Source organism: Acartia tonsa, chromosome 1 (genome assembly GCF_053477335.1).
Source record: "Acartia tonsa isolate MP-2025a chromosome 1, ASM5347733v1, whole genome shotgun sequence".
Taxonomy (NCBI): Eukaryota; Metazoa; Arthropoda; class Copepoda; order Calanoida; family Acartiidae; genus Acartia; species Acartia tonsa.
In genome coordinates this window covers 32,171,545-32,196,310 of record NC_137260.1, presented here as the reverse complement: position 1 = coordinate 32,196,310, position 24,766 = coordinate 32,171,545, and the positions used below count along the sequence as shown (strand labels likewise).

At 33.6% G+C, this 24,766-nt stretch overlaps 7 protein-coding genes and 1 long non-coding RNA gene across 11 annotated transcripts; 7 read left to right on the top strand and 1 right to left on the bottom strand.

Annotated features, from left to right (window-relative positions):
* Positions 1-872: 872 nt before the first annotated feature.
* On the top strand, positions 873-6,929 carry LOC145330037 (WD repeat-containing protein 3). The gene is made up of 8 exons (XM_080174574.1): positions 873-2,546; positions 2,921-4,061; positions 4,344-4,522; positions 5,323-5,516; positions 5,758-5,862; positions 6,046-6,219; positions 6,328-6,512; positions 6,789-6,929. Exons 1-8 carry the CDS (start codon positions 1,853-1,855, stop codon positions 6,904-6,906), a joined length of 2,790 nt encoding a protein of 929 aa, XP_080030700.1. The 5' UTR covers positions 873-1,852; the 3' UTR covers positions 6,907-6,929.
* On the top strand, positions 6,916-11,348 carry LOC145330064 (uncharacterized). Of its 3 annotated transcripts, none has more exons than XR_013883248.1 (8): positions 6,916-7,051; positions 7,380-7,532; positions 7,761-7,864; positions 8,262-8,355; positions 8,743-8,822; positions 10,088-10,180; positions 10,546-10,926; positions 11,096-11,348. XR_013883248.1 is itself a non-coding variant. In XM_080174611.1 (7 exons), exons 1-7 carry the CDS (start codon positions 6,983-6,985, stop codon positions 10,580-10,582), a joined length of 630 nt encoding a protein of 209 aa, XP_080030737.1. In that variant the 5' UTR covers positions 6,916-6,982; the 3' UTR covers positions 10,583-11,348. The 3 variants fall into 3 exon arrangements, 1 of the variants encoding a protein (XP_080030737.1); XR_013883247.1 differs by having other exon boundaries at positions 10,546-10,936; XM_080174611.1 differs by having other exon boundaries at positions 10,546-11,348.
* LOC145330045 (uncharacterized) lies at positions 11,318-13,184 on the top strand. Its single transcript, XM_080174585.1, has 2 exons — positions 11,318-11,460; positions 11,958-13,184. The coding sequence occupies exons 1-2, from the start codon at positions 11,356-11,358 to the stop codon at positions 12,879-12,881; spliced, it is 1,029 nt and encodes a 342-aa protein (XP_080030711.1). The 5' UTR covers positions 11,318-11,355; the 3' UTR covers positions 12,882-13,184.
* Positions 13,147-14,525, top strand: LOC145330057 (inosine triphosphate pyrophosphatase). Its single transcript, XM_080174599.1, has 4 exons — positions 13,147-13,279; positions 13,578-13,742; positions 13,849-13,947; positions 14,233-14,525. The coding sequence occupies exons 1-4, from the start codon at positions 13,172-13,174 to the stop codon at positions 14,494-14,496; spliced, it is 636 nt and encodes a 211-aa protein (XP_080030725.1). The 5' UTR covers positions 13,147-13,171; the 3' UTR covers positions 14,497-14,525.
* A 262-nt stretch (positions 14,526-14,787) lies between these two features.
* Positions 14,788-20,477, top strand: LOC145330052 (uncharacterized). Its single transcript, XM_080174591.1, has 8 exons — positions 14,788-14,980; positions 15,162-15,326; positions 15,675-15,818; positions 17,211-17,446; positions 17,901-17,994; positions 18,860-18,991; positions 19,504-19,583; positions 19,772-20,477. The coding sequence occupies exons 1-8, from the start codon at positions 14,912-14,914 to the stop codon at positions 19,842-19,844; spliced, it is 993 nt and encodes a 330-aa protein (XP_080030717.1). The 5' UTR covers positions 14,788-14,911; the 3' UTR covers positions 19,845-20,477.
* On the bottom strand, positions 18,452-18,752 carry LOC145330085 (uncharacterized). The gene is made up of 2 exons (XR_013883259.1): positions 18,627-18,752; positions 18,452-18,481 (listed from the first exon to the last, which is right to left on the bottom strand). It is a non-coding gene; the product is annotated as an uncharacterized LOC145330085 (long non-coding RNA).
* tsu (40S ribosomal protein S12 homolog tsunagi) lies at positions 20,428-21,989 on the top strand. Its single transcript, XM_080174633.1, has 4 exons — positions 20,428-20,585; positions 20,820-20,967; positions 21,185-21,291; positions 21,428-21,989. The coding sequence occupies exons 1-4, from the start codon at positions 20,508-20,510 to the stop codon at positions 21,572-21,574; spliced, it is 480 nt and encodes a 159-aa protein (XP_080030759.1). The 5' UTR covers positions 20,428-20,507; the 3' UTR covers positions 21,575-21,989.
* Positions 21,972-24,106, top strand: LOC145330079 (uncharacterized). 2 transcript variants are annotated; one of them, XM_080174655.1, is made up of 4 exons: positions 21,972-22,137; positions 22,609-22,672; positions 23,136-23,222; positions 23,770-24,106. In XM_080174655.1, the coding sequence occupies exons 1-4, from the start codon at positions 22,018-22,020 to the stop codon at positions 23,943-23,945; spliced, it is 447 nt and encodes a 148-aa protein (XP_080030781.1). In that variant the 5' UTR covers positions 21,972-22,017; the 3' UTR covers positions 23,946-24,106. The 2 variants fall into 2 exon arrangements, with proteins under 2 accessions (XP_080030781.1, XP_080030770.1); XM_080174644.1 differs by having other exon boundaries at positions 21,998-22,137; positions 23,767-24,106.
* Positions 24,107-24,766: the final 660 nt, after the last annotated feature.

Sequence of the window (24,766 nt, the reverse complement as noted above, 5' to 3'; positions counted from 1 at the left end):
GGAACGACCTCAATGGACACTAGGATTAGAAGGGGGGGGGGGGGGGGTATCTATTTTGACACTCACCGGGTGACCAAATTGTTGCGTACCGGGGGGGGGGGGGGGCTATATGTTTGACCCTTTATCTTTTTACCCCGTATCTTTTATTTTATACCCTGTATGCTTTAATTTTGACCCACTATCCATTGTTCATTACCCATTTATCTGTTTTAAGCAAAAAAGTTGAGGTGACCAAATTAATATATACCGGGTCAAAATTGATGCATACCGGGGGGGGGGGGGGGGTATATGTTTGACCCTTTATCTTTTTACCCCCTATCTTTAATTTTGTACCCTGTATGCTTTATTTTTGACCCACTATGTATTGTTCATTACCAATTTGTCTGTTTTAAGCAAAAAAAATTGGGGTGACCAAATTAATATATACCGGGTCAAAATTGATGCATACCGGGTGTCAAAATAGATGCATACCCCCGGGGGGGGGGTTTAATTTTCATGATACCGGGTATCTCCACTCCTAAACTAGGATGCTGCCTTGAAAGTTGGTCCAATTAGAACATATAAAATTTTTTTTTGATGTAGAATATGTATAATCAAATATCTGGCAACACTAGAATTCTTCATATAGTTGCCAACTTCAATAAATTTTTTAGTAGCAATGCTCTACAATTAACACTATGTATATTGTATATCTGTCAGTCCGTAACAATGTAAGCAAATGTGAGTTTCTCGCGAACATTGAAGATATGTAGATTGCTTATATTTTTGTGAAGTTAACTTTTACCAAAGAGCATGCAGTATATATTTTGTGTTGAAAGTTTGATCAACCAATAAAATTTAAAACTAAGATTTTTATGCAACCAAAATAATAGAATGTTTTTTCATAAAACTTTTGTTATCAACATAATTTACAGTCCAGTGTACACTGTACATTCCCTTCCTCACAGAAATTAAACATTATTTTTTAAATAAATTATTTTAAACATGGCAACTCCTACACTTGAAATATTATGCGGCATTTGAGCAAGTCTATATTTTCGGCGTGTGTTTGAGCATTTTTATTATTTTACATTTTACTAAGATATTTTATTGGTTGAAACGGCGAGATGGCGATATTTTTAATGTTTTTTTGTAATACTCAATTATCGTGATATTTAACATGTAAATCAAATGTATTATAAAATTTTAGTAGTTTTTTTTAATGGACAAAATACCGGTCTATATATATATATATTTAATTTAAAAGTAAAACGTATATAATCATTGGATCAGTTAGCGGCCCCTAGTTAATTGGAGCTCTATAATGTTCTTGCACCTAAATGCATGATAACCTTGCATAAAATTTTGACTCAAATATGTCCGATTGTTGGTATATACAAGATCTTATGATACAACCAAAAGCTGGATCTTTAAATCGTTTAGTGGTGCGCTAAATCAGGGCGATCCAGTTCACCCCGGTGTGGCGCCAGTACCGCGTCACTGGGCGCGCTGGTTCGCCCATTCCATTTTTATTTAAAGATAGAAATCTAATATCTAGGTACGTGCGCCGAATATAGGTGCGCTGCGCATAGCTACCGAATATCAAAAGTTGAGAATTTTGAAATTAACTTTATTTAATTTGATTAATATGTATATTAATAATATATTTCGTGTTCAAAATTTTATGCAAGATTATCTCCTTAATTTATTTTGTCTCAATGTCTAGCTTCAAATACGTACATATATATATTACAAATACACATGTTTAATATATATATTTATTGTTCATATAGATACACCTATGAATTTTTTTTATTTTTTTTAGAATAATGTCAGTATAATTTATATTGTGTTATATCTGTATATTCATAAAATGAATAAGGGTAAAACTCAGCAGTATCTACGTTACTGTCCTGGCGGCTATTTCAACCTAGTCAGTTCTGGACGTGGAGGATGTGTATATCTGGGCAACAGAGGGATTACCGAGCTAGCGGCCGTAGCCGCTGCTCAAGACGTTGTTATTTGGGATCTCAGGAAAAAAGAACGTATAAGAGTTTTGTCAGGAGGTGAGAAGTTTAACTATGATGTTACATGCGTGGCCTCTAACAACTCAGGATCTCTAGTTGCTGTTGGATATACAAATGGATGCATAAAATTGTTCGATACTGCCTCGGGAGAGAGCGAAGTAACATTTTCAGGACATAAAAATGATGTTACAAGCATGTGTTTCGATGAAGAGGGCATGAAGCTTGTTAGTGGATCTAAAGACACAACAATCATTGTATGGGATATTGTAGCAGAATCTGGTTTGTACAAATTACACGGACACAAAGGCTCTGTTACAGCTGTTAAATTTATGAGAACAGAACGTAATATTGTGGTGTCATCAGCCAAGGATACATATATTAAATTTTGGGACATGACCACTCAACATTGTTTTAAGACGCTGACCGGTCATGTGACCGAGATTTGGGACATAGCACTGCTAGAAGAAGATACATTGCTGGTCACTGGTGGCTCAGATGCAGAACTCAGGGTTTGGAAACTAGAATTTGCCCAAACTGAAGGTAGGATTTTAATTGATAAAGTAATTTGATGAAGGGGGGGGGGGGGGGTTTAACCCTCATGTTCAAACGGCAAAAACTCAGCTTATACCAAAAACGAAATTAATTCAGGAAAAAATCACAAAACCTATACGTGTTTTTTTAGCTGTCGTTGGGGGCAACACATCTCCATTTGCCCCCCAAATATTAGTTGGTGGATTTCTCTCGAAAGAGTTGTTTGGTGTGATGTATCTAGAATGAGCGAAGTTACTTTTACCATTAACCACAAACACGGTCGTGTTTAGATTTTCCTCAATCAATTTAATTTTTTCAGCAAATGCATATCTAGGTATTATTAGAATTTTTATACTAAATTAATTTAATAGGTATTATTTTAGATGGTGAAAACAAAGCATTTGTTCAAAAAGAAATAAAAAAGATAAAGACTGAAGAAGCACCGGATGGCGAGGAAAATAATCCCGAAGAAAACGATGACGACAACAGCATATTAAGCATTAAAAGAATAGGCTCTATTCTGCGTAGTGGCGAGGGTAGACTCCAAAATATGAGTTACGACAAATCTGGCAGAGTTCTCGCTCTACATGGAACTGACAATATGCTGGAACTATTCATTATTTGTACACAAGAAGAAATTAAAAAGCGCTTGGCTAAAAAAGCAAAGAAAGAGAAGAAGAGAACAGGAGAGGAAATTGATCCCGAGTCTATTAAAGTTACAGTTCAAGAACAATTTAAAAGAGTCAAACCAATCAAAGCTTCCGGAAAAATTAAATCTCTTAGTGTTGTTGACACTAAAGGTATGCTAAAAGATGTTGCGAAAATATTAATGGTCCTTGCGAATAATCAGATGGAAGTTGTAAAAATTGATTCTGCCACAATAGGTTCAGATGCTGAAATAGCAATAACTATTGATAATCTTGGTCACAAATCTCATGTGAGAACTCTTGCATTTAGCCATGATAATACGGCTATTCTGACAGCAAGTTCTGAAGGTTTAAAATTATGGAACAGAGATAGCTTTGCTTGTGTAAGATCAATACCTTGTGGCAATGCCTTGTCCTGTATATTTGCTCCAGGAGATCGACATGTTTTGATTGGAACAAAATCTGGTGTGATTCAAATATTTGACATTGGTTCTGGTGAAATGACTGAAGAAATACAAGCACACAATGGCGAGATTTGGAGTTTAAACTTAACCCCAGATCAAAGATCGGTTGTATCAGGAAGTGGCGATAAAACTGTTAAATTTTGGGACTTTGAATTGATAGAATCAGAGAAGCATGAACGAAAAATTTTAAGTATTCTCCACAAACGTTCGTTGGAACTAGATGAAGGAGTAACTTGTGTTTGCTTGACACCAGATTCAAGACTTATTGCCGTGGCCCTCCTGGATTCTACGGTTAAAGTTTTCTTTATGGACAGTTTGAAGTTTTTCTTGTCTCTGTATGGTCATAAGTTGCCTGTTGTTTGCATGGACATTTCAAGTGATTCAACTGTTTTGGCAACTGGTAGTGCTGATAGGTGAATGTTTTTTTTATTTATTTTTGTAGGTATTAGCAATACTTTTTTATTTTTACATAATGTACAGCATTTAAGCAATAGCTAAGCATATCCTAGTACATTAACTTTATTTTGGTTCTTTTAAGTTGTTGAGACCCATTTGTTTTGCTTTACACAACACGAATTAGTATATAGTTTTCTTAAAATCTAATTTTAAATTTATCTGAATCAATGTTTGCGTTGTTCTAGAGTTCTTTACTTGTGGTATGTATTTTTTTTGTTTAAGTGTTATTTCCATGTTAGGAATATGAAAATTTGGGGTCTTGATTTTGGAGACTGTCACAAATCAATATTTGCCCATGACGACACAGTGACCGGGTTAAAATTCCTTCCTTACACCCATCAAGTATTCACATGTGGAAAAGATGGAGTTCTGAAGCATTGGGATACCGATATCTTTGAGAGAATAGTTACATTGAAAGGTGATTTTTTTTCTTTTTTACATCTTCTGTAGTAACGTATGATTATGGTTATTAGGGCGGGTTCATATCGGAATTAGACAAAGAGGGGATATGCAACAGATAAAATTAACCTTTAAAACATTTCTGACCGAAAAAGAATTAAAAAAAATTGAGTTTTAGAACGCGACAACTAAAAAATATATTTGATTACTTATTAATATGCAAAGACGACATTCAATATTTTTAAAATCAGAACTATGGCTTCATGGTGCTCCCTGGAAAGGCCTTGAGGAGCTGAATCAAGAACTTTTGTCCGTTTCAAAATATCTCGTTCCTAGCCTGAGAAATCACTAAAAAAAACACATTTTTTAAAGGTTTATTGAGAATTGTCCAATTTGTAGAGGTTTTTTAGATTTTCTCAGGCTAGGAACGAGATTTTTTGGAACGGTCAAAAGTTCCTGATTCTACTCCTCAATGCCTTTCCTGGGAGCACCATGAAGCCATAGTTCTGATTCAATACATTTTTGACTCCTATTTACAAATAGCTATACAATTGAATGTCTGGTCGTCAGCGGTTTTAAGACTTAGGATAAATTTTAAATCATCCAGAGGTGTATTATACTCATACAAATCATTTGCAGATCCCCGCTTTGGCCTCTGAAAAAAGATGTCCAAAATCGACCCACCCTAATGGTTATATACGTTATTCTATCTATGACTGCAAGCCTTTGTATCAGAAAGTTCTAATTTAAAGGAACAGATTTTTAAAATGAGGCTCTTTTTTTTGTAATCTTATTTTAGTAGGTATATTCTTACTTTAGGTCATCTTGGAGAAGTATGGACAATGGCTGTATGTCCCAACGGAAAACACGTTGTCAGTTCTGGAAAGGACAGAGCTATGCGCATTTGGGATAAAACTTCAGAAATTGTTGTACTCAGTGATGAGAGAGAGACGGAAAGGGAGGAGGAAGCCGAAAATGAGGTTGGAGAGTCGGCGCCGGTTCCCGGTGAACAGGTATTTTTGTTTGTTATTGGACTTCAAGTTGAAAATGGGGATAAAGTCAGTAATATTATATGATAGAATTAGACAATTTAAAATTATATATTCTTGTTTTTAGATTATAAGATACTTAAGATAATTATTAATTCAAATACTTAAGATTTTGAAAGTTCTTCAAACTACAATGAAGTTTCTATTTTCTGCCCTAGAGTTATATTACATCCCAAGTTTTAAATTGTATTTTCCTCTCTTTTAGAACAAGGAGACAAGTTTACCAAGCAAGCGCAATGCAGAAACAGAAAAAGGTGCTGAAAATCTTATGGAGGAAATCAATCTGTATTTTGAAACCGTAGAGTCAAAGGTAGGTTTAAGGAATTGTATTTTTGCATAACAAATAAATGATCACTTAATTTCCTTTCTTGGAAAACACAAAAAATTATTTAACCTCAAGTGTGTTACCTACCATTTTTTTAAGTTTGCATAATTTTGCTGATATTCATTTTTTTAAATTTCAATCTTGTTGAAAACTTTATTCTGTTTATAGACCTTACAGCTACCACCTCTGATGTTGGCATATGGTGCTGAATCACCTATCGGATTTATGGGTGGATCCATAAGTAGGATTAAACCTGCTCAGTTGGAAGAGACTTTACTTGTTCTACCATTGGATTATGTGGAAAAATTGTTGAAAATTCTGTTAAATCTCCTAAAAGAAAAGGTAAAAGTTTGATAGATATTGTTTTACCATTGCTTTTCCAATCCATATTTTTGTATTTTTTGAGAAAAACTTTTTTTATCAATCTACTGATATTTTGAAACATTTTAGATTGATGTTGAAGTAGTGACACGATGTCTCCTTTTCTTGCTTGAAATACACCATGGACCAATCTTGGCAAATCCATCCTTCCAGCCTATTGTTAATGAGCTGGGACCTCTCCTAGATAAGGAGGTTTCCAGAGTTAGAGATATTACAGGCACTAATCTGGCGGGACTAAGATATATAGCAGCCAGGTAAAAATCTACTTAATAACTCCTCCGCTAGTCAAAATTTACTTACATTAAATATACCTAATCTCGTTAGATATATTTTTGGTCAAATGCAATTACAGCATACTATTATGAAATAAGTTGAATGATAAGAAATATAATTTTAGTAATAAATTCTGATGATACGATTTTATTCCCCAAAACTTATTCTCTCAGTGAAATGAAAACTGGTTTTTAATTATGATTCGGATCCATACTGGAAAAATCATTCTACATGGAAAATATTTTTTCTTTTTTCAGGCAAAAAGAAAAGGAAGACATAGAATTATTTGCAGATGCCACCCTACGAGTCAGGGAGAAAAATAAGAAAAAGAAACGAAAAGAGAAAGCATTACAGAGAGCCATTCTCTCCGTATAATAATTTCCATCCTCATCTTAAAGTCAACCAAAAATGTGATATACAAGATTTTTTTTTATTCTTTCAGTGTAAAAAAATGTCTGACGAATATGCGGATGTGTCGGACAATAGTCGGTCAAACTCTCCGTTATCCTCACATGTTCGGGTAAAATTTGAAAATTTAAAAATACAATGTATAACATCAAGAATGAGACTGTATGAGAACAAGTCCGTGTTGTATTATTTTCAATAAAAAAAACAAAAAAAACTTTCCATTAAAAAAAGCAACCAAATAAGTCACATTTCCTTTAACTATCCTATTTGTTGGTAGCGTATCTACTCTAATATATAACGTCTGTCCTACAGATGGTCAGTCACCTAAAGACAGTATCATTTCTAGGGAGTCATTGTATCTTACTAGACAGTTATTGTAGAAAATTTGTCCCTAAAATCTTTCAAAAGGCAATTTAACACTCTTACTAAACTTACTTCAGGAGATGAGCCTAGACAGTAGTTCAAATATGTCTACACAGTCCACCCAAGTTACAGTGCCAGTGCAAAAAGCAACAAAATCCACCGCTAGAAAATCCACAGCTTCCGCCAGTCATTCTCATTCCAATTTAAATATGTCTTCAGAACCACCAAGGGTAACAGTTTTATCTGCTTTATTTGTTGAGTGACAAGGCAGTGTTTTCCCTCAAAGTGCCTCGTAGAACACAAGAACTCTTTCTCCCTTAATTTAAAAATAAATTTAAATAACGGGTTAGGGGAAATTTTTGTTTTTGTTTCAATACTTTAGGTAAATTTATTGTTCATTGTTGCATCGCGTAAGATGCCTGATCTAAAGTGTTACCTTTTAAAATGATTTTTCTTAGCACAATAAGAAAAAGATGAGTCTAGAGAGAGAGCTGAGATTAATCCACACCAAAGAAGATCTTACAAGCAATTTTATGGTGGATTTTGATCCAAGTAAACCCAGGTAATATTATTACTCTCTCTGGCGCGATTAAGCTTATGATCTGGGTAATTTCTGGATCGATTGGGCTCTGATTTTTATTTATATCTACTGGTCATGCCATGATTTAAAGCTATAAAAAAATGTCTCACCGGACCCCCATCCCAAGAAGTATTCTATGCTGTAAATGAGTTTTTTTTAAAATTAGGTATGGGGGGCAAAGCAACTTAAATTAATCAAAGAATAAAAAGAATAAAAAAAATATTTACAGGTTGAAAAACACATTTGATTAATAATGAGTGTTACTGCAGTGAATATGTCTCTTAAATTGTATATATTTGTGATGAATGAATTAATTTAATTTTTCTATAAAAATATTATCACTTCCAATATGTTTTCACATGATGTTATTTTATTTTAGACGAGAGAAAACTAGAAATAATAGGAAAGTGGATTACAGCGAAGCAACAAAAAATAATAGAAATAAAAAACAATCCTCATTTTACAATGATAAGGTAAATATTCATAAAAAACAATGATTACAACATGCTTAAAAGTTTTAATGGGGTAGTTCTACAAGTGCCTTTAACTAGTTTAGATACTTAAAGTAATGGACATGGTCCTTTCTATATATACAATATGTAGAATATGATAAATATAGGTTAGAAATTAAATAGAGTATTAAAAGAATTATCAACTTTTACCCCCAGTTTTGGAGTTACGTCAAAAAATGTCTTACATAATTTGAGATAGTAAAAGTTAACATTTACCATAAATAATTGGGGTACAAAGACGTGTTTTTCGAGGCTTCAAAATTTAAGGGGGGTAAAGGGTATTTCAAATATTTTTTTTTATCCATGGGTAGTATAAAAAACATTGATTTGCATTGTATATTTATACAGGGTGTCCATCGAATATCTGGAACAGATTTCTGTGACTGTCTTGTGTCTGAGTGTCCTGGTTGTCATTTTCCTTGTCCAAAGTAAGTTTAATTTATTATCAATTTTTATATTTTATCACACATAGCATGTTTATAGAGCTTTAAATCCTTTAATATGCATGTAAGTATTGCTAAATATTCTGAAAATAATGTTATCTTAATGATTATTTGATAATTAAAATTTCAGGGGTGTATATTCTGCAAAATTGACCCTGGTAAAGGGGAGGGGGGATAAAAAATATGTGGTTGGGGGAAGAAAAATGTAAGAATTAAGAGAACTGGAAACATTTTTTCTATTTTCCCCCTTTTCCCAAACTTGTGAGAGGGAGGATAACATGAATAAGGGGGGGGGGGGGTAATGCAACCATCTCGTAATCAATGAGTAAATGGCACTTAGAATTCAAATTTCTGAAATTTTGCATGAAAAATCCTTGGCAGGTCTTTTTTTCCCCTAAATCGAACAAAAGTAACGGCTGGCGGCTCAGCTGTTTAGCCGTTTTTTGCCCATTTTTCAGGGGGCAAATTCATCATTAATAACGTAGGAATCAACTTTTTAAAACATATTTTTGGTTTAATTCAAGTTAAGTGAGAGCAATAACCATTTTTTAAAATTTCTAGTACCAATAGCTACCGTTTGATAACGTTTTGGTGCGGAAAAGAGTATTATGTGGAGATAGGTTCCGTGACTAATTTGCACTGAAGATAGCCAAAAAATTGCAAAACGGCTGAGCTGTTAGCCGTTTTTTTTAACTTTTTGTTCGATTTAGGGAAAAAAACCTACCAAGGATTACTCATGCAAAATTTCAAATGGAAATTCGAATTCCAAGTGCCATTTACTCATTGATTAAGAGACGGTTGCATTAAACCCCCCTCCTCCTTATAGAGTTCTTAAAATACTTTACCATTTTTACAGGAGGGGGTCCTTGGTAGAAAAAAACTTGGGGGGGAAGGGGGGAGGGGGAGAGTTGAAATAAAAAATTTTGTAGCAGGGAGAAAAAAATTTATCTTGTGCAGAATATATACAACATTGTGAAATTTTCAAGACATTTAAGATCCGTATTTCGTATTCTTGGAAATTAGAAAAATACCATTCATTTTAATATGATTTTAAGAGTAGAATTGATGAATTAGTCTCACCTCAAACCCCCTTTCAAATAAGTTATAAATATATTATATAATATGTTTTTTTTTCTCTTCTTTCGATCTGCAGTCCTGTTTTATTTTACCTATAGTCTCTTAGTTCAATATATCGTTAGATTGGAAGACTTCAATATTTTAGATGGAAGATTAAAGTAAAATTAATTTAGGTGCAAAAGTACAAAATGTGGATTTGAATGTCGTCAAAACAGAAAGTGGCAAGTTGAATTTATTATTAATGAGGACAACTCCATCGAAAAGAGGTAAAATGATTCATTTAATTAGCGGCTACGCCACTGGAATCAAGGGACTTTGAAGTTAAAGGGGTGGCGCAGAGAAAAAAGCATTAATCCATCCCAAGATTAACATATATAATGTAAACAACAAATTGCCCATGACCTCGGACCTAGGAAAGGCTTCCCTTAAATGAAGAACTCATTCTTTGAAGTGGTTAGTTATACCTAGAATGATACAAATACAAGAAAAACATTACTTCTATATAATAGGATTTATCAAATGGAAAAAATACAAACTTTATGTATTTAGCTATTTGTCTTCTCTTAATAATTTAAATTGTTGCAAGATATTTTTTGTAACTTTTTCCAATATGAATATGATTTTTATTTAGGATAAATAACTATGCTGTGCAAACAATGAAGAAATAAATAAAATTATCAAGTTCAGAGCTTTCTAATCAAATAACTAAAATAGTTAAAATATTTTGTATGAAAACGTATTCTGTTGTCGTGATTTTTCAGCTTTCCAAGTTAAAAAATAATCCTTTATAAAAAAAAAACTATTTCTTTAGTTCCAATTTTACTCCATGGTCCTTAGGACCCCTAAAACTGTGAAATCTCATCTCATGAAATTCATTTTTTCATTTTATTTTATTCTTTAATTAATTGAAAATTGTTATCAAATGAAAATCTGTTGTCTTATGTGATATTAAATGTATTTCATGTATTCATTGTATTATGTATCTTAAGTTAACTTTTGTACCTGAACATTTGTAGAAATTAGTTAGTTTTTCATTTTTTTTTAACTTTAATATTCTTTTTTTTTATTTCATCAAATCATATTTGAAATTTAAGATTAAGTCGTTTTCCTAGAGGAAGTTAAATCCATGGCTCGCATGTAAGCCTGAAGGAAATTAATCTTCTACAATTTTAAAAAATTAGCTTAAAGTATTAACCTGAACCAAATATGCCAATCCTTCTTTTCATAAAAAAATTTAAATCATCCAAATGGGTTTAAATATAAGACTTAGTCGCGACTGCCGAGCCCTGGTAAAATATATCTTAATTGATTTTATAAGATTAAGAGTTAAGACTATATAATCGCCTAAATCTTTCCAGTCTTAAGAGGATAACATATCAATTTACACAGTTATTGGCCTACAATTGAAAATAAACATCAAATGTGAATTCCAGATCTGAAAATGGGTGAGCTATTGCAAGAAGGAGTTCTGCTTGGCATGGGAAACCCTCTGCTTGATATTTCTGCCACTGTCAAACCAGAAATGCTCACCAAATACAACCTTAAGGTACTTGAATACTCTTTCTGGTAAATATTTTAATAAAAGGTTTCCAAAATTATTTATTTACTATTTCTACTTATTAAAGATCAATCACAGGTGTATTTTGAAGCTAAAAATAATACACGTTCATTAATTTCGTTGCATGACTTACAAAGTTTTAAGTTACAATTCAACCTTAAATAATTACAAGTCCAGGGGTGTATATTCTACATGGTATCCCCTGCTCAGGAGGGGGGAAAAAAATAAAAAATAAGTGGTTGGAGGGAAAAAAAATGTAAAAATTAACAAAACTGAAAACATTTTTCCATTTCCCCCCTACTTGGAGAGAAAAAACTAGGGGGGGGGGGGGGGGGATGAAAAATAAAAAAAAAATGTAGCAGGGGAAAAAAAAATCTTGTGCAGAATATACACCCCTGTACAAGTCTAAACGCAAATGTCCTTATTTACATCTTTTTATCTGTCACCGATAAATATATTGTTCATTTATATTTGTTGTTTTTTAGGCCAATGATGCAATTCTGACCGAAGATGAAGCTATCTTCAAGGAAATGCTGAGTGACTACGAGGTTGAATATATTGCTGGAGGCGCCACCCAGAACTCAATCCGTGTGGCCCAGTGGATCTGCGGAAAGCCCAAGGCCTCCTCCTACTTCGGCTGTGTCGGCAACGACGAAACCATGAAGAAGCTTGTCGAGAAAGCCGAAGAGGCCGGTGTGAACGTCAAGTATCAGATCTCTGAACATCCTACTGGCAGGTGTGCTGTCTTGATTACAGGTCATGACAGATCTCTGGTGACTAAGCTAGATGCTGCCAACCATTTCACAGTCTCTCACCTGGAAGACGCCGCTAACTGGAAGCTTGTAGAGGCTGCTCAGGTGGTCTATTCTGCCGGCTTTTTCCTGACCGTTTCAGTTGAATCCATGCTGAAGGTTGCCAAGTACTGCGCTGTCAACAACCGCACCTACTGCATGAATTTATCCGCCCCATTCTTGTGCCAATTCTTTAAGGATCAAATGATGTCGGTCCTCCCATTTACTGACATTGTTTTTGGTAACGAAAGCGAAGCTGCTGCTTACGCCGAGACTCAAGCCCTTGGTACAACTGACGTCAAGGAAATTGCCAAGAAAATTGCCATGCTTCCCAAGGAAAATGGTAGCCGTAGCCGCGTTGTTGTCATCACCCAAGGTTCTGAGCCAGTTGTAGTTGTCCAAGAAGGCGTTGTTACTGAGTATCCAGTTGCTCCTCTTAAAGCCGAAGAAATTGTGGATACAAACGGCGCTGGTGACGCTTTCGTCGGCGGATTCCTTGCTCAATTCGTCCAGAAGAAGCCCATGGCAAAGTGCGTTGAATGTGGTATCTGGGCTGCAACTGTCATCATCAAGCGGTCTGGTTGCACTTTCCCTGAAAAGATGGAGTTTGCCGCCTAACTGTAGAAGTTGATCTTTACATATGGATTGTTACTATCACAGATTTTAGATTAGAATAGATACATAATTTAAAGAAATATGCTACCTGGGTTTTTTACTAATCCTTTGTATGTTTTTATTTTTTACCTTTTTTCTACCTAAATTTTTTTCTCAATCCATGCAATTATGAGCTTGGAGGTCAGACTTGCACTAATATTTTTTAATGATCTGAATTGTTGATAATTTTTTAATGATATTGTTAGCTTGATCTGATCCGTTTAACGGGATATTTTTCTACATACTAAATCTAAATGAACTTGCAGAGCTTTATAATGTCGAAGACTATTACATTTGTGACTGGAAACGCCAAGAAATTGGAAGAGTTTGTAGCTATTCTTGGAAATAATTTTCCTCACAAGGTAGGTACCATTGATATTTACGCTAAGATTTTTTAAAGAAAAATAACTTCATTAGGTTTCTTACTTTTTGATATCTGAAGCTATATTAAGCAAACCATTGCAACAAAAATATTGTGATAACTTGAAGTTAATCGTGATTACTGGTATTAAACAGGCACCCATAATTTTCTTATTTAGAAGGGGTGATAATGTTGATCATAATCTGGATGTGCATTAATATATTTTATAATGTCTCTTCTCCTTAGAGGGTAAGATACTCAGGATGGATTTATATTTTATGAAAACCTGTTATTTTTAGGTTATTTCCAAAGACGTAGACCTGCCCGAATACCAAGGCACCCCAGAGGAGGTTGTACGAGAGAAATGCGCTGAGGCTGCACGTAGAATCCAGGGACCTGTAATTGTTGAAGATACCTGTCTCTGTTTCAATGCCCTGGGTGGCCTTCCTGGGCCTTATATCAAGGTAGACATCTTCATTCACGTCATCAAGTTAAACCTCCTGTATATTTTATTTAATAAATACTTCAATAAAAAAAATATTTTAATGTTTTTATCACCTTTTATTTTAGTGGTTTCTGAAGAATTTGGGACCAGATGGATTACCTCGCCTGATTGCTGACTGGGACGACAAGTCTGGTGCTGCTCTTTGTATGTTCGGATATTCAGAGGTATTTTATTATCTCAAGTACAAATTAAACGAAAATTATGCAGGATTTTTTTATATAATAAGCTATCCATTCGTAATTTTTAAAGTTTTAAGATCGTTCTCTTTAGTGGTTTCAGATGATTTTAGCCTATCTCTTTCCTTGAAATGCATAATCTTTATGTATGTGTTAGGCACAGCCAAACATTAAGTTCCTACCATAATTCTATTTTAAGACATGCACTTAACGATTATTAATTTCTATTATTTCTATACAGTTATAATTTTTACATCTATTTTCAACCAACAGGGTAATGGCAAAGAAGTAAAAGTATTCGAAGGCAGAACAGAAGGTACCATAGTCAGCCCACCCAGAGGACCCAGAAACTTTGGTTGGGACCCGATATTTCAACCTGATGGCTACACACAAACCTACGCTGAGCTTGACTCTGCTATCAAAAACTCAATCTCACATAGAGGAAAAGCTTTAAATAAGCTTAAAGATTATTTTATCCATGGCGAAGCGAGTAATGGAGACGCTTCACCCGAAAAGAAACCAAAAACTTCAGAATAATTAATATTATGTACCTGTAAAAACTTTAATATAAAAAGATAACTGCCTCTAAATAACTTTATTTTTACATAATTCTTTGTACCTTGGTACTAAGTTTTTTATAAATCCGTTAAAATATTTAGAAATCTTCGATTTCGTAATGGGTTGGCAATTATCACCGATTTTGACAAAATGAACGAAACAATTCTTGAAATAAAACTCATAAAATCAGTTTATATGTATGTATTTTTTTTAATAAAAACAACCTTTCAGTTAAATTAGCATTTTTTGCATCATAAATTTTGACAAAAATGGTGATAAATGCCTTACTCACTTTCAACAACCCGTGTATTTTTGTGATACAAATAATGTGATACCAGACTAAGTTATATTTGACTTTAATTTATTATACAGAATTTTTTCTTCAGACAACAAAATGCCATTAATAGAAGACGAATTAGACGAATTAAAACGATGCTGTGAAAATCAAGTTCCTTATAGCAAGGTAAAATATTTTAACAGTCCAGTCCATCTTTGTAAAGTTCGATCTATATGTTTTAGACGTAGTTTGTCTAATTCTAGTTATGAAATATGTATGTTGTGCTAAATAAACATCCAGACAAACTTTTCATGTCTCTTTTACACAAATGTTTCTATACTTTAATTTTCACATATCTCATTTTTAGGTAATAGCAGCCGTTCCTGCAATGGTGCGAATAGAACTAGAGAAAACAGCACATAAGAAAATAGTTTGCTGCTTTATGTTTCCATCTGATTATCCCAAGCAACATATTTTAATAGAATTAAAAAGCAAATCTTTATCTGATAAATTGTTATCTGGATTAACAGAGGTAGGAAAAATTTTCACGTTTTATGTAAATTTTAGGAATGCAAAGAAAAAATAACTCAACTATTGGCTTTATAGCTGTAAAATATTTTGCAACAAAAATTTAGTGTTCTTCATTAAAAAATAGTGCATTTTTATCCAAAAATAGTGTTTTCCCTTTCAGTGACTTGTTGAGAACAGAACCCCCCCCCCCCCTCTTTTTTAAAACTGAATTAAAAGTTACTTTAGTGTTATTTTATTAAATTTGGTTATATCGAGTTTACTTTAATGCACAAAAAAATCTATAGTGAGTGTTCGGAGTAAACCGCAAATTAATTTGAGATATGATAAAGAGTTTGCTTTATCTGTACAGGTATGCGAAGACGAAGCCAGAAAGCATTTAGGAAAACCACAAATTTTCATTGTTCTTAAATTAGTTAGCAAGTTCATCGAAGACAATCCGTTGAGCGCCTGCTCAGAAGAAATTTCCAAACTGCGCTCAATGTTGGGACCAGAGGTTAGGTTTTTTTTATCTCAGCTGCTGTATAAATGAAGCTTGTACGTTTGTCACTATTATTTAAGCAAATATTAGTAGTGAAGCTGATTTATAACCAGAAATGTGTGTCTATGTCTCTGTAACATTTAAGGGTCTCGTTGTTAGATAGAATGTTGAAATTTGTTGTGAAGATTCCCTATAACAATGAGTATCCAGTATTACTTGGTTAATTGGTAGGCATGCTACAAAAAGGCTCTGTGATTTTCTATATATTGATTCTGAACTTCTGCTCTTTCATTGTTTGTGCTTCGCTTCTTTAATAACGAATTAATATAAAAGGGGGGGGGGGGGGGGCGAAAGTGACACTTTTTGAAACCAAAACTAAAAGTCAAAGGAACTCAACTAAAAAAAGAGTTACAGGTCTGACATTTTGCATGGCATTTGCTTTATATGGGTACAATATGGAACTGTGAAGAAACGGCGGTTTTCGGCGATTGCACCGCCGCTTCTTCACAGTTCCATATTGTCTCAACCATGACACTTTGGTTGAGCTTGACTTCCGAATTAGCGGGAAGTTCACGAGATCAGTTGGCGAACATACAAACCCCCAATACCAGGAACCATCAAGTTTCAACAGCAGGTTTGAATATAGATTTATTGATGAAATTATTTCAAAGACCTGAAATTACAATATCAATTAGTTCATAATTCCAGTTATTTATAACCACGTAATCTTATTTGCTTTTTAAAAACATTTTTCTCTACGGTTAAGAATCTTTGGAAACTTTGGCTTTAAAGGAAAATTATTTGGTTTAATAAATCATTGTTAAATGCAAAATAAAGGCACATAAAAATTACTAAAACATATATTAATCATAATTAAGTTTCATGCTTAGCTGGCTAAAGCCTTTTTAAAACTACATATAATCGTCCTATACACCATTCTTCCTTATAAAATTAACAAATTCTACCTGAAGTTCTTATGGTTTCAAATCCCTGATATACTAGGGTCGTTCACACACTATGAGACCAATGATAGGCCCAATTTTGTTCTCCGAAATCTTCACACTCTCATATCTCATTCAAAAGTAACGAACGTGCGCATCATAATAAACAAAACAATCCATGCCGCGCCACATTATGAAAGGAAAGCCATAAAAAGACGACATTTGCGCTTAGTTTTAGGATAATGATAAGGAATTAATTTCGAACTTGATAAACACAAAGCTTCCTCGAAAAGAGGTTAAGACACATATTGTACCCCTATAAAGCAACTGCCATGCAAAATCTCAGACCTGTAACTCTTTTTTTTAGTTGAGTTCCTTTGTTGACTTTTAGTTTTGGTTTCAAAAAGTGTCACTTTCGCCCCCCCCCCCCCCCTTTTCAAAATTCAGAGCTATCTTTCTATTTCAGGACACATTGAAGTTATCTCAAAAGAGTAGCACTATAAATGTAACCATAAAGAAGAATCAATATTTTTTAAAAGCCAAAATAACCATACCAGAAGACTATCCGCAGACACGGGTGGATATACAATCAGCTGATTGTAATTTCCCGCGTGTTTTTAGAGCTTGGTTTGTTGAGAATTCCAAAGAGCTTGCCAGAAGGTGTGTTGAGGCACCCAAGAAACCTAAACCTAATGCTCCAAAGTAAGTATTTTGCTTGAAATCTTTTCATTGTTTTTGAATTTTTGATTCATTCACAAGGTCTCTTCGTCCGTTATGCTTTGTGGGAAAATGGGCTATGACGCTGTTGAGTAAATGTTATTACGTTGTGTTATCTTTAGCAAATTAGTATGTTAGTTTTATTTTTAAAATTTTGATTGAGAAATGACGATAATATAATGTGCTTTCATAATAAACAAATTTACCCTTCTGTAGATTACAATTATTGGTGAAAAAATTAAACTAAGCAATCAATATAAAGATAAAAGTACTAAAAAAATAGACAAGTAATACGATAGGTAACGTGTTTATAAAACTTGGGCTTCAAGTTAAATTTACATTCCAATGACCCAAACCTTCATAAAAATAAACACATTCATCTAGATTTCTATCCTACTTGGATTTATTTTTATTTAAATGTTTCTTTTTATTGTTTTAGGTTTGTAGTAAAACCAAGCCTACTTCCCGCCGCCAAATTTTTAATAGAAAGTGTTCAACGGTATCCGGATGAACGGTGTCAGATTTGTAAACAGGAATTTAATGTCGTATATTAAAATGACACCTTTTGTTCTTAATGTTTTGTCCTATTTGTCAAGTGAAAATGTTGGCAATATTTTTCTGCAAAAAAAATAATAAGTTTATCTTTAATGATTCAACACTGAACAATTTTAATTTTACCCTGTTTAAGCCGTTAATTTTAGCACTTTCATCCTGTTTTCAAGTCTTAGGACACTTAACTTCTCGTCATAATTGCATCAGTGCCGAGGAGAGTAAGATATTGTGCGGGAAGGATGCTATATCCCCCTTGAGGCTTAAGACTTACAGACAGGATAGTTATAGAGCAGCTTTAGCAAAATGTTCTACCTGTGACTGCAATGCAGGGAATGATCAAGTTACCACAGAATCCAGAGGTATCCAGGGGATGCGCGGGGCCAGACGGGAGGGACTGTTGGGATCTCCAGGTGGGCCTTGGTGCATTTATGGATGGTCTGTAATTTGTGGAAGTGTTGATGTTTAGGCCTAAACAAATAGAGTTATATTTTGGGAAATTTGGTGGAAACCTAAACTTCACCCGGCCTAAGCTATTGTCCTATCCTCCCCCCAATTACATTATTTGTTAATAGGGAAGGTGGAAAGGTTAATGATTTGAAGAACTAAGCTGTACCTGGATGTTAATTCTGGACAGCTTAGTTTTCCAAAGAGCCGGCAGACATTATAATTAAGCGGTCTGAAAAATGAAAATCTATAATTTGCTATTTGCAACCGCGAAATTATGATGTCTGCCGCAGTGAGCCGCAGGCAGCCTCTGTTCTTCTCCAAATTTGGTGGCCTGAAAGTGTACATACATTAGCGTACATGACAGATATTCAATTAAGTTGACATTAAATTGCACCTTAGATACTGTTTCCAGCAGACCCAGCCAAGGCTATCCATGATGAAAAAGCAGCTGCCCATGTTGAACGTGTTTACTGTGGCCATAGTTACCATCATGATTGCCTTATTCTTTACATGAAAACACCTCCATTTCAGGTGCGTGATAAAATTAATATTTCTACACAAGATAATGTAATAAGGGGGGGGGGGGGGCGAAAGTGACACTTTTTGAAACCAAAACTAAAAGTCAAAGGAACTCAACTAAAAAAAGAGTTACAGGTCTGACATTTTGCATGAAAACCGCCGAGAAAAGGCAAAAAAAATTCGGCGGGAAACGGCGGTTTTCGGCGGTTGCGCCGCCGTTTCTTCACAGTTCCATATTGTACCCCTAAAAAGCAACTGCCATGCAAAATCTCAGACCTGTAACTCTTTTTTTAGTTGAGTTCCTTTGTTGACTTTTAGTTTTGGTTACAAAAAGTGTCACTTTCGCCCCCCCCCCCCCCCCCCCCCTTTTATGTACGACAAAAACAAAAATGAAAGACTGAGTAGGTGCTGCACCTATGATAATAATAAAAGAACAGGCATCAGTTTCTTGGCGTTATATCATTTTAAATATTGACCCTGTCCTTAATTTTCATTATTGATTTTAATTTTAAAAAATATTCCAGAACGGAAAGAGTTGTCCAGACTGTGGAGTTAGAATATATCACGAAAAATGGAAAGTTACACCGCAACTAGCTGAAGCTAGGTATGTTTTTATACATTGTATAAAAATCCATCCTTACGTTTATGAGATCTTAGTACATACACATTCAACAAAAATGTTAAACAGCATAACAGTTTTAACAGTTTCAAGTCATCAACACTTTAGTTGCTTTAACTTAAAATAATTCTGCTAAATGAAATTATTTTTAATTAATGATTTATTTATTTCAGATGGGCATCCGAACAGGCAAAGTTGAGAGAATTAGGAGATGTGGTAGAATTTATCAAAGATTGTACTTTATAGTACAATTTATCTACATTAATATATTTTATTAAATATACATTAGTTATGTTCTGTACGTTTTAGTACTATTTTTTAATTGGGACAGAGTTAAAAGGAACTTGTTTTACAATTTAATTTTTTTTTCTCATATAACTATAGTTGAGTTAAATTTTTCTCAAAATTATTAGTTCTATATTGACTAAGTACATATCTTTAAAAATGTAAAATTTGTTTTTATAAGGATATTTCTTGAAAATTAACTTTTATGAAAAAATCTCATTTGCATTATAAAATTTTAACTCGAAAGTGATATTTAAATTAATGTTATAGCTCAAATTTAAATTTTGTTAAACATGATTATGTCTTTTTTTAATTAAGGGTGAATTGAATATCCATTGACCAATTGTAATAATTAGTAGTATTGAAATGAAAAGAGATATATAGAAATATGAAGAAAAATTAAACAAACAATATTATAACATTTAATTTAGGCTTTAGAGGATAAAACTTAACAAAAATTACCTAATAGATTATCCAACTAACATTCAATAAATACAACTTTATTTCATCATATTTCTCTGCTTTTTATGAACAATTTTATCATGTAGCATTTAATCATAACTATTTAAACTAAAAATATTGTATTATTCCAGATCTATTCTTTAAGAAACACCAAAGTTAAAAATGGCTGAATTTCTGGAGGTTGACAACGCTGAGGTCTTTGATGGAGAGATGGAGGAGGAGACCATCAGCAGGCTCAAGGTAAACAACATGATATTCCTAAGTAGTAAGATGTACCTATGTGTTTCTGTCTTCAGGAAAATTTGCAAATCTTTGCCATTTTCTTTTTAAAAAAATTCTGTTTTTTTCTTAAGTATCAGAAATTAATTTCCAGATGTTCTATTGGGTTTGTATGAGGATGAAAGGAAAATCTTTTTTTTTATAAAAGGCAAGTTTAATATCTTATTCTTTTCTACTTGAGGTTTGTATTCTTAGGACAAGGCCAGAAGGAGGAAGGGTAGAGGTTTCGATGACAGCACAACTGGTCGTGACGACGGAGACTATGATACCATCGGAGACAGCGGCGAGGCCGGTGAACCTGGACCTCAGCGCAGTATTGAAGGATGGATCCTGTTTGTTACAGGTCAATATTTAGTTAATAAAATCAGATGTTTTAATTGTAAACATGGGATCAATTTCACACAATTTAAGCAATGGATCTGCCATTTTAGGAGGACGTGTAGTTCTTACTTGCCTAAATTATTATTCCTTCCTAATCTATGATTGATTCTCATCCCTATACATGTAAAAACTCAACACAAAAGCTTTAAATGTATTTCTTAATTTTGACTTTCTTGTAGGTATCCACGAGGAGGCACAAGAGGACGACATCCACGACAAGTTCTCTGAATACGGAGAAATCAAGAACATTCACCTCAATCTGGATCGCAGAACCGGTTTTCTGAAGGTGCGTTGCTACTTATTAAATATTTAAACTCTCAATTTTCTATCAAAATTTGAAATTAAAAAAATAGGTATTAATAAGAGTTTTTAAATTCAATGACTATTAATGGAATTAAAATATTTATCTATTTATTTTTAAGGGTTATGCTCTGGTAGAGTATGAGACATACAAGGAAGCACTGAACGCCAAGGAGGAGCTAAACAAAGGAGAAATCCTTGGACAAAGCATCTCAGTTGACTGGGCATTTGTCAAGGGACCCAGGAAGACTAAGAAGTCCAAGAAGTAGGGAGACTGAGTTAGGATGCATTTGTATAAAATATCTTTCCTTTCAATCATCTCAAGTGTGCTTGATATTTTTTGTATTAAAAAAATTCAGGGTAAAAAGGATAATTTATCTAAATCAATCTACTTCTTTTTCACACATTTATCCCTGATAACTCGATCATTTCTTGTAACTTAAGAAAACAAAAATATGTAAAACTTTGTCATTATATCTTTGTTTTCAATTTCACAATAAGATTTGTGCATTACGTTTGATGTACGGTTTGTTGTACAGAATTTACCTTAATATTATGTTGATTGTTTAGTACCTTTATTCACGTGTGTATGTTGTATGTTTGATACAAATAAATAAAAATAAACTTAAAATCTTCAAATGTTGCCTTTTTTTTACATCTTTCAGATTTCAATAGTATTTTTTTTGAGATAAGATACACATAGTACCTGACAATGCCGCGAGGTGGTGGGCGTGGTGGTAAAGCTGGTGGCGGGGGCAAGGGTGGGGTGGGTTTTGCTAAACCTGCGGATCCAGCCTTTATTAGACGGTTGAAAGAGATGCATGGATATAAGGAAAGGTCAAGCTAATATTAATCTTCCAACAGTTATATCACTTAAAGTCATTATCTGAAATCTTACAGAACCAAAGGCTTGCTGAATTTATTTTTCTATGCGAAATAGCATTCTTTAAGTTGATCTATCGTACAACATAACTAGACACTTGCTATTAACAATCAGCTATATCCTTATACAAATGTGAATTTAAATATCTTTTCTCACTTTGTTATCATAATTCGTTACTTAGGGTTAATCCTTCACATTGAATACCCTTTTAGGAGGCAAGGGGTGGAAGTGTTCATCTTGCATTAAATTGGAATATCCCTGAAAAGCAGCTCAGATACGTGGAGTAAATGCATTGCTTGAATAATTTGGGACAACTCGTACTCCTATCTTCGTACTAACAGTAACATTACATCCAATGAGATACTTTCTTACCCTTTCTTTATAGAAGAAACCCTTAAGTTGACCTCTCCTTGTTGCTAGTCTGGTCCTTCACTAGAAGATAAACTTCTTCATGATGGTGGCGTTGACGACGATGATGACCCAGGTAAAAATACCTATCTTTTCCGTAGTGTTTCTTCTCTATAAATATGATTTTTCGGTATAATTCCTAAACCGATGAGTGGATAACTGAAACCGCCATCCACTTTAATTTTAAACGTATAAAGTTTAGTGGGGCTTTCTTAACTCTTTATAAACTGCCAGAAAATCCTTAAACCAATAAACAAATTCTTATTGATTGGTCTTAAGAGATAAGACAGTTAACGATTGATTAATATAATTCCCATTGATGACAAACACAATTACCTACTTCTTCTGTAGATTAAAATTATAAGAAGAAAAGTTCGTACGCCACTAGTTTTGAACCAATCAATCGTGATTTAATGTTTAATCCAACGAATATGAAAACATGGTTATAAAACTTTGGATCCCAGTTTAATATACCGTCAATTATCCCCTCTCTTCATGTGTTTCTTAAACTTTACTACGATGTATTTGTTCTTATTTAGATTCTGAGAAGCCAACTGTTGTGGTGCTAAAAGACGGAGATTTAACTCAAGAAGAAGCGGATAAATTGATGGAACAAACTAAGAAAGGTATAATACTAAATACTTGTGACTTTTAGTCTTTTAGATATAATACCAGCGTCTCCATTGGCGATTTCTCTTGGGATGATGGTAGTACCCTCCTCAGAATAGTTATAAAAAACCTTCCCAGGACCTATGACAAGGAAGAGGAGGATGAGAACGATTCAGGGTTTTTCGAGATCCTTGAATACAAACATTCAAACATCCTGTTACTTGTATTTTAATCTTGTTATGTTAGTTCCTGCTGTTATAAGTCAAACTTTACATCTTATATCTTGTAACTTTAAACTATTCCCCTTTAAAAAATGGTTGATTCGATAATAAGGCATATCACAAGATTTTGAAAACTCAAAAGTGCACTAAGATTACGCTATGAAACTAGCTGAATATTTCTGCTTTTTTTGTCAACGATTTCGTCATTTATTTTTATTAGTCAGTATTAATAGTTGTAGAAATGAAATGACACAGAGTGTTTACCTATTATACATTAAAATTAAAGCTAAATAGTGCAGAAATATCTAATCTATATACGTATTAATCTATGTATTTATAGAAGAGGAAGAAACAGCGCCAGCAGACGGAAGAATATTGTTCAAAAAACCCACTAAAAAGCGCGAAGCGGACGAAAAAAGTGAAGATGACAATGGCGCAGTTGTTAAAAAGAAAAAGAAGAAGGATAAGAAGCCAGAAAAGAGTTTATTATCATTTGATGATGAGGAAGAGGAATCTTGACCAGGGATGCAGGGATAGGACACGGACGATAAATTAATCTTCCACAAAACTCTTATGGAGATCGTGTTCTATCTTGCAAGTAATTATCATCTCACTCTTAGAATTTAGACCATAACGTTGTTGTTAAAAATCAGGGATAGGGGAAAAATACCTAGTAAAAATCTTATTTAAGATAAAAAGGGAAAGAAATCATACAGACAGAGGGGACTGTTCAAATATTTAATATTTATTAAGATGCGTGCACGCTAAAATGAATTAAAAATAAGGGTGAGGTGTTTGTTTTTGTCCTTTGCCTAATTACTGCGGGGTGTTAAGGATACGGGTGTGGGGGCGTTATTTGTGCTCATCAAGGCTTTAAAAGATATCCTCTTTTATTGCTTTGTTTTTCCATATTATTTATCCCCTATCCAGAAATTGTAGAAACTCATGTACATGTAATATTTATTATCAATAAATTGTCTTTCTAAATGTAATAAATTTATAATATTTGTATAAATTCTTTTTTTAAGTGATTAAATAGAATGCTCTTGTTAAATGCTAAAGGGGTAGTTTCACGAAATGTATTTGAACTTAATTTAGTGAACCGCATATTTTTTGCTAGTTAATGGGTTAAACTGCATTTATATGGCATATAATTGAAAGAATTTCAATTTTCTACCACGTATTTTTTTTTTAAATATCAAGACTTGAAAATCGTCATTTTGAATTGCATATATCACAGAAAGACGATTTTCAAGTCTTGATATTTTCAAACTACGTGGTAGAAAATTGAAATTCTTTTAAATATATGCCATATAAATATAGTTTAACCCATTAACTAG

Coding starts and splice junctions, on each gene's coding strand:
- LOC145330037 (XM_080174574.1), top strand. CDS start 1,853: ATGAATAAGGGTAAAACTCAGCAGTATCTACGTTACTGTCCTGGCGGC. Junction 4,062..4,343: donor GCAACTGGTAGTGCTGATAG/GTGAATGTTTTT, acceptor TTTCCATGTTAG/GAATATGAAAATTTGGGGTC. Junction 6,513..6,788: donor CTAAGATATATAGCAGCCAG/GTAAAAATCTAC, acceptor TTCTTTTTTCAG/GCAAAAAGAAAAGGAAGACA.
- LOC145330064 (XM_080174611.1), top strand. CDS start 6,983: ATGTCTGACGAATATGCGGATGTGTCGGACAATAGTCGGTCAAACTCT. Junction 7,865..8,261: donor TTTGATCCAAGTAAACCCAG/GTAATATTATTA, acceptor ATTTTATTTTAG/ACGAGAGAAAACTAGAAATA. Junction 8,823..10,087: donor TGTCATTTTCCTTGTCCAAA/GTAAGTTTAATT, acceptor AAATTAATTTAG/GTGCAAAAGTACAAAATGTG.
- LOC145330045 (XM_080174585.1), top strand. CDS start 11,356: ATGGGTGAGCTATTGCAAGAAGGAGTTCTGCTTGGCATGGGAAACCCT. Junction 11,461..11,957: donor TCACCAAATACAACCTTAAG/GTACTTGAATAC, acceptor GTTGTTTTTTAG/GCCAATGATGCAATTCTGAC.
- LOC145330057 (XM_080174599.1), top strand. CDS start 13,172: ATGAACTTGCAGAGCTTTATAATGTCGAAGACTATTACATTTGTGACT. Junction 13,280..13,577: donor GAAATAATTTTCCTCACAAG/GTAGGTACCATT, acceptor TGTTATTTTTAG/GTTATTTCCAAAGACGTAGA. Junction 13,948..14,232: donor GTATGTTCGGATATTCAGAG/GTATTTTATTAT, acceptor TTCAACCAACAG/GGTAATGGCAAAGAAGTAAA.
- LOC145330052 (XM_080174591.1), top strand. CDS start 14,912: ATGCCATTAATAGAAGACGAATTAGACGAATTAAAACGATGCTGTGAA. Junction 17,995..18,859: donor GGTGTCAGATTTGTAAACAG/GAATTTAATGTC, acceptor ATTGCACCTTAG/ATACTGTTTCCAGCAGACCC. Junction 19,584..19,771: donor CCGCAACTAGCTGAAGCTAG/GTATGTTTTTAT, acceptor TATTTATTTCAG/ATGGGCATCCGAACAGGCAA.
- tsu (XM_080174633.1), top strand. CDS start 20,508: ATGGCTGAATTTCTGGAGGTTGACAACGCTGAGGTCTTTGATGGAGAG. Junction 20,586..20,819: donor AGACCATCAGCAGGCTCAAG/GTAAACAACATG, acceptor TTGTATTCTTAG/GACAAGGCCAGAAGGAGGAA. Junction 20,968..21,184: donor ATGGATCCTGTTTGTTACAG/GTCAATATTTAG, acceptor ACTTTCTTGTAG/GTATCCACGAGGAGGCACAA.
- LOC145330079 (XM_080174644.1), top strand. CDS start 22,018: ATGCCGCGAGGTGGTGGGCGTGGTGGTAAAGCTGGTGGCGGGGGCAAG. Junction 22,138..22,608: donor AAGAGATGCATGGATATAAG/GAAAGGTCAAGC, acceptor CCTTGTTGCTAG/TCTGGTCCTTCACTAGAAGA. Junction 22,673..23,135: donor TGACGACGATGATGACCCAG/GTAAAAATACCT, acceptor GTTCTTATTTAG/ATTCTGAGAAGCCAACTGTT.